Genomic DNA, 7,500 nt, shown 5'->3' with positions numbered 1-7,500 from the left:
ATGTGGAAACGAGCTTTACCTCCAGGATGGAGGGATGCTTTAGCCGGCACACACACACACACACACACACACACACACAGAGACACACACACACACACACACACACACACACACACACACACACACACACACACACACACACACACACACACACACACAACACCACAAGCTTTACCTCCAGGATGGAGGGATGCTTCAGCCGGCACTGGATCTCCACCTCGTTGATGACGCGCTGCACCATCCCTGCCTTGTGCATCGCCTTCTTGTCAATCTGGGGGCGCAGAGGACATGACATGAGGGTCCCCGCGGGCGGCACACCAGGGCAGGGCATCCATACGGCTGCCACCCGAGGGAAACCCAGGGCAGTAATTAACCAGGACTACCTGGGTCATCTTACCGTCTTTATCGCCACCTCCATGGACGTGTTGATGGACTTGGCTCGGTACACGCAGGCGAAGGAGCCCTTCCCGAGCAAGGTGAGGACCTTAAAGTCCTGAAACAAGAGGCAAAGTTTGGACCAGCCCGGCAGCATCACATTACATCATTACATCACTTTCTTCCATGCATTACGGGACCACTCCAAGAACAGGCTGGCCGAGACACTGCCCCTAAAACACTGCGACACCAGCCGCGACGCGGGAGGCAGGCTGTCACTTTACCTCAATCCGAAGATCCTCCGTGGCGCCCAAGATTCGGTCATCTTTGGGCACTTTGCCTTTTACAGTCAGGTTTTGCAATAAATTTAAAACTTTGTCAAACATCGTCCCGGAGCTCTGCCGAACGCAGGTTTAGGGAGATGTTGTGCTTCTGTGTGTGGTGGGAAGGACGCGACTGACTCGCTTGGTCTTAAGCGTCCTTAGTTACCTGGCTACATCTGTTGATGACATTTCGCCAACAGACGCTGAAACTATCGCGGCTTTCTTGCCGCTAATTAAACCACCCCACCTGTTAATATGATCTAACGTTAACATCAAATCCCCCTGGAGCAGTCACATGGAATACCTGACAATTTGTAACGTGAAACTCAAAGGAGTTAGGTAGCATAGTGCTGAACGCCAGGTAAACTGTCTGGGGAACGTTTCATAACAAACATTTGCAAACAGAGTGTCTCCTCTATCAAATGTCTTTAACACTTGAGAATCGTATACTTATACAAAATAGATGATGTTGCGGAGTTCTTACAACATTTTTTGCATTGTTAGGTAACCAACAACAACAACAAAAACAACAACAACCAAATGACTTTAACTAAATAGATAAACCAACTTTAACTTGCTTAGATTTGGGTTCCCAAACTAACTATTCCTAGCTAGCCATCATAACTAGCTACCAATACAGATAAGATTAAGTAGGATTAATATGCAGATGCAGTACAGTCAATGAATGAATAAGCAAGCAAGCAAGCGTTAAAATCGTCTGCAAACATAAATTACGATAAAGTACTATTGGAGTCCTCATGTATGTATGTATGTGTGTGTAATTCACATAACTAGCATTAGGTATCGATAGTCAAGTTATCGCTAGCTAACGTGTAGTGCAGTGCAAATTCACATTGCCTGGCTAGCTAGCTAGCATAACATGTTTGCTTACCTCTATTTTATCGCCAATGGAGGTACTCATCTTCGTGTATTTCTATGGGACCATCAGAGAATTAATGAATACAAATAAATCTGTATGGGAAAAGTGTCATGGGCTGATATCCTCATTGTGCAGCAAGCCGAAATCATGCGAATACAATCCCCTCCAAAATGTTTGCGTTTCCTCCATTTTGAAAATACGCGCCCGTTACATTCATGGCGACGTCAGTTCCACGTCATTTTAAAAACACTCCACATCGAGTTTTGATTGGCCAGGAAAAGTTGCTGTAGCCTCCAGCTTTCAGAGAATCCCGTACGCGGGGTCTGATCATCCTTTTAGGAGTTTGCGATCTTGCGAATTGACAAATTCACTGATATTAATTTGCTGCAGTTGTAATTGCAGATTAAAATGTTCTGTTATTACTACAATATTTCCGCAAAAAAAATCTATAATGGAATTTCTGCATTATTTGCGATCGATGTTGTTCTAATATCGAATATCGAACAGGAAACTACAGGTGTATCAAAATCACCGCAATTTTAGACAATTTCTTCAGCAAATTCAATCAGTTTTGGTCGCAACAATCACAGCAAACCCTCACAAGGTCCTGGTGGGAGTGTTTAATGTGTATATGTCTGAATATATAAAGCTTCAACCTAAACTAGTATTGTACCATTTTTTCTTAAAGCGTATGAGATACAAAACACTATTCATCCAGACATGTTCCTCTAATAAACGACATTTCGGCTTCAGCCAAAGATTGCGATCCAGACTATTAACCTCTGGTGGAATTAACTAGCCAATTCTATCAGTTCTGGAGAAACCCTTGCTACTGCATATGCATACACTATATAAGCGATGTACAATTTCGATACAATTACTAATTACCTGTTAAAAATGGTATTCAGTAACCTATTCCAAGTATCACAATATTAAAGTAATGTAATTTGATAACTTTCCGTTACTTTTGGATTACCTCAATGCCAAATGTGCAAATGAAGACAACAGAAAAGAGACATCAATAAGATGGCTTTCACTTAAGCGTATTCTGTAAGTCAACAGCACAATGTAACCTTAGAAAAGAAAATGAGGAAACCAAGTTTAAAGAATGAAATCTGCCTTCTGCTCAGTGTTTTTTAAAGTAAAAAAAAAAAATCTGCTTGTCATTATGAAAATTCAGCCTATAGACCTATAATGACAGTGCACAACACCACAGTAAGCATAGGCTAATACAAAATAAAATCTTCTTTTACTAGAAAGACAATATGATGATTTAGAATATCCACAGTATTTTTAACTGTCAACGAGAAGAAAACCTTAAAGTAAATACTGACAGTAGGTTTACGGGTTCCAAATTAAATTATAGGGTGCACCAGAGTCGTATAGTATAGTAGGCCTATAGTTTACAAATGCTGTTTGAATGTTGTTTAAGTGATAGTCGCGGTAACTGTGCGCATTTAACTTACATATAGCCAAAACTTGCTTTTTTAATAAACAGATGTTACTCACACTTCACGCTGAAACTTCAGTTAAACTGCCACGAATATATTTCGGTCAGGGGCTTGTGTTTTATCCATACACGACCATACAGTCAGTATTCAACACCCCCTCTGCTGGAGAACTCCTTTATTTCTTTTTCTTACCCCCCACTCTTCCCAAAACTCTCTTTCAGTGTGTGTGTGTGTGTGTCTGTGTGTCTGTGTGTGTGTGCCTCTGTGTGTGTGCCTCTGTGTGTGTGTGTGCCTCTGTGTGTGTGTGTGTGTGTGTGCCTCTGTGTGTGTGGGTGTGTCTGTCTGTGTGTGTGTTTCTGTGTGTGTGTTTGAGAGAGGGAGTGAACGAATATTCGAGATTTATGATAAAGATTTTTTTATGTTTATCACAAGAGACATTACATTTAAATGAAATTTCACACCAAGCCTAGATGTAAACTGCTTCGAATACTGAGAAACCTGTGTGTTTTAGTCATCAGAGCCCAACGCTGTTGTATCAAAAACCATGTTGACTAGTAAGAAACAAATTTATTTAAAATATTCTGCCCGGGGTTCATTAAATGTTGCGTTTGGCTGTGACGGTTTTCTCAGATGGCTAAACTTGCCCTGTCATCTGACAGTAGGTCTACGGGTTCCAAATTAAATTATAGGGTGCACCAGAGTCTTATATAGTAGCCTAGTATAGTTTACAAATGCTGTTTGAATGTTGTATAAGTGATAGTCGCGGTAACTGTGCGCATTTAACTTGCTTTTTTAATAAACAGATGTTACTCACACTTCACGCTGAAACTTCAGTTAAACTGCCACGAATATATTTCGGTCAGGGGCTTGTGTTTTATCTATACACGACCATCCCAGTTATCACAGTCCCCCTTTTTCATGACGTTAGTAGGCAAGCAATACTAACAGGTTAGCTAACCAACTTTAAACTTAGCTAACTGGATGTCTGTGTAGACGTTAGAAGTGTTGGTCTTTACTGTAAGTGCTTCGATACATTTGACGTGGAGTCCTTGGATAATGACAGTATTTTCTCTGCACTGATATGTTATGTTCTTCCCACTTTCAGCTTTAAGACAAAAGAGTGTCGATATTTCCAGCCAGAGAAAGCATGTTTTGAACATCATATGGACATCTAGGTTTCACTGTTGTCTTCTCGTGAAGTGTTGTAAAGTGCGCATGTGGATGATAATATAATATTCTTCATTATAAAATCTATTTTAAATTAAAGTAGGCTATCGAATAACGTATTTTTTTGCTTGAACTGTACCGAAATACAGTTACCTTTTTTGTATCCTAATTACGTAATGCCGTTCCATGTATTCCATTACTCCCCAAGCCTGGCCATGTAGAGCCAACTATATCAGAATCAAAATCAGAATCGTGTTTATTGGTAAGTAAGTTTAGACATACAAGGAATTTGACTCCGGGTTTAGTGGCTCTCAATGTACACATAAATATACAGTTTAAAATAAAATAAATAAATATAATTTGTACAGTGGGTATTATAGTATTCCAGGGTTATTACACTATGCGTTACAGTGAGTTAACTGTTCATTAGTGTGACGGCGAGGGAGAAGAAGCTGTTTCTGTGTCTGGTGGTTTTGGTGTACAGTGGTTTGCCATGCCCGTTTCCTGACTCTGGAGGTATACTGGTCCTGGATGGTGGGCAGTTATAACCATACTCACATATCCTTACTCCCGATGCAAACTTTATAACCATACTCACATATGCCCTGCCCTGGTGTGCCGCCCGCGGGGACCTCATGTCATGTCCTCTGCGCCCCCAGATTGACAAGAAGGCGATGCACAAGGCAGGGATGGTGCAGCGCGTCATCAACGAGGTGGAGATTCAGTGCCGGCTGAAGCATCCCTCCATCCTGGAGGTAAAGCTTGTGTGTGTGTGTGTGTGTGTGTGCCGTCTGAAGCATGCCTCCATCCTGGTGGTAAAGCTCGTTTCCACATGACATCTGGCACAGGGCAGGGACTCTTGGGGCGGAGGGAGGGTGTGTGCGTGTATTTGTGTGTGTGTGTTTGCATGCTTCTTAGGCAGGTAGCTCGCTAGGTTTAGGTTAGCTCGCTAGGTTAAGGTTAGCTCGCTAGGTTTATGTTAGCTCGCTAGGTTTAGACCAAAACTCGATAATGGTTCATACTTATTTCACCTCAGACAAGATTTGACCTTCACCCTAACAGCACATGTTCGCTCTCTCTCTTTCTTCCTCACACACACACACACACACACACACACACACACAAACCACACAGGACAGAAAAAAGACCCAGGACACAGGATGGTTGGAGTGTGTGTCAGACAGACAAGTCTGCTTGGTTTAATTTCCATCATCAGACCTCACATCTCACCCATGGGGATGCAGGATACACCACGCAGCGCTCCCCGACTCTGTCAAGCAGCGCCATGGCAACACGTCACCCCTGTCCAGGGGGGTATTCCAAGCATAGACATATATATCTATATATATATATATCATATATATATATATGTCTATGATTCCAAGTACGTGGTTAAGTGAATAACAGGGGTAAGTAAGCGGTAAGCCTCGTAAAAGAAGAGCCCTTTGACTTTGTGTTGCTAGGCGACTGAAGCCATAGGGCTCTTCTATTAGGAGGTTTATCACTTACTCTGAGTTAACTTACCCAGGTTTGTCACAAAGCCTCATACATGGCACACCCCCCCCCCCCCCGCCCCAGTTAGACTACTAAAATCATATTTACACACTCTACACACAACACACTCTCCAATGTCACACTTTAAATAGAAAATATATATATAGTAGATGTGTGAGTGCACACACCCAGGCGAGGCGACTGACTCGCCCGAGCAGCCAGACTGGAGCCTTGGCCAAACCCTGTGGCCTTCTGGGAAGGGTTGCTCTGGGCATGTGCAGTAAGACTCAGGGCTAGCCCCGCCCCGCCCCCTGCTCACACTCTTCATTCAGGAGGACCAGCTTCATGTTCGTTTCCTCTAGTTAGCTACAGTACTGCTACTGGCTACAGGGGTGGGAGGGGGTGGGGGGGGGCGGGCACGCAGCAGGTACACATGGGGCAGGGCGGGGTGGGGGGGTCCGCTACAGGAAACCTGGGTGAAGAGGAGGAGAGGATGAAGAGCAGCTGGAGAAGAGATGCACAGACAGCCATGAAGAAGACTCGAGCCATTCACAGAGTTTCAGGTGTGTGTGTGTGTGTGTGTGTTTGAAGAGCGTCACGTGTGTGTCTGAGGGGTCAGATCAGGTCTGTGTGTGTCTGTGTGTGTCTGTATGTCTGAAGCCAGGTCAGTTGTGTGTCTGTGTGTGTGTATGTCTGAACTCAGGTTGTGTGTGTGTGTGTCAGGTCTGTATGTGTGTATGTGTGTGTAAAGTGTGTGTGTATGTCTGAACTCAGGTTGTGTGTGTGTGTGTCAGGTCTGTATGTGTGTATGTCTGAAGTCAGGTCAGGTGTGTTTCTGTGTGTGTTGCGTGTGTGTGTGTCTGAAGTCAGGTCAGGTTTCTGTCTGAGGTGTGCTGCAGTGTTTGTGTGTGTGTGTGTGTGAGGTGTACAGCAGTGTGTGTGTGGAGGCTGGCTGGTTGGTTGGTGGAGTGTTCGGGGGGGGGGTGGGGGGCGTGGGGGGCTCACTCCACCTCCATCTCCCCAGGAGTGGTGTGGGTGGGGGGGGGGGCGTGGGGGGCTCACTCCACCTCCATCTCCCCAGGAGTGGTGTGGGTGGGGGGGGCTCACTCCACCTCCATCTCCCCAGGAGTGGTGTGGGTGGGGGGGGCCCGGCCTTGGCGTCCCCCCCCAAGGGCTCCGTCATGTCAGCAGGCTCCTCTGCCTGGGGCTTTGGCCGGTTCACCACAGACACACACACATCCTCCACCTCCTGCAACACAGAGGGAGAGTTAGTGTGTGTGTGTGTGTGTGTGTGTGTGTGTGTGTGTGTGTGTGTGTGTGTGTTTGAGAGAGTCACCACACCACACACTCAAAGGGCACAGGGGCACAGGAAGTGTGAACACAATTTTCTGTATCTTGGAGGGATAGGACTTTTCTGATTTTGGCATTATTCCGTAGATGAAAAAATGATGTCTTTGAGATCTGTTTTATGTGTAAGTCAAGTAGGAGGCCTTGATTGATAATTAAACAGAGATTGTTGATACTTGTAGGTGCCATATGCACATCTAATGATTTTGGGATACAGGCCTCACTATATAATTGTTTATGAAAGGTATTTAGTATTAAGTTCATGATTTGATTATCGTTATTTATATTATTGTATAGTATATGTACTATTTAGTATTCATTCATTTCATGATTTACCTCCATTGATATATTGATTGATAATAGGTGCCTGTAGCTTTAAGGGCATTGTTTTGGTTTAACTGCGCTGCCGTAGCTAGGCAGTATATGACCTGTGGATGGCACGAGAAGTTAAGGAGTCTCACGG

At 44.2% G+C, this 7,500-nt stretch overlaps 2 protein-coding genes across 2 annotated transcripts in view; both read right to left on the bottom strand.

The window, feature by feature from the left end:
- Nucleotides 1-1,826, bottom strand: part of plk4 (polo-like kinase 4 (Drosophila)) — a 16,672-nt gene extending 14,846 nt beyond the window's left edge. The window contains 3 exon segments of the mRNA XM_031580391.2: nt 176-271; nt 398-493; nt 1,591-1,826. Of these exon segments, the coding sequence (XP_031436251.2) occupies nt 176-271; nt 398-493; nt 1,591-1,620 (222 nt within the window). The 5' untranslated portion in view covers nt 1,621-1,826.
- Nucleotides 1,827-6,074: 4,248 nt separating this feature from the next.
- The window catches only part of hspa4l (heat shock protein 4 like), a gene marked incomplete at its 5' end in the record, with an annotated part of 21,425 nt that continues 19,999 nt past the window's right edge, over nt 6,075-7,500 (bottom strand). Inside the window, 2 exons of the mRNA XM_031580390.2 lie at nt 6,075-6,162; nt 6,791-6,939. Of these exons, the coding sequence (XP_031436250.2) occupies nt 6,075-6,162; nt 6,791-6,939 (237 nt within the window). The remainder of the gene's footprint in view (nt 6,163-6,790; nt 6,940-7,500) is intronic.

This window comes from Clupea harengus, chromosome 14 (assembly GCF_900700415.2).
Source record: "Clupea harengus chromosome 14, Ch_v2.0.2, whole genome shotgun sequence".
Lineage (NCBI taxonomy): Eukaryota > Metazoa > Chordata > Actinopteri > Clupeiformes > Clupeidae > Clupea > Clupea harengus.
This window is presented reverse-complemented; position numbering and strand designations above follow the sequence as displayed.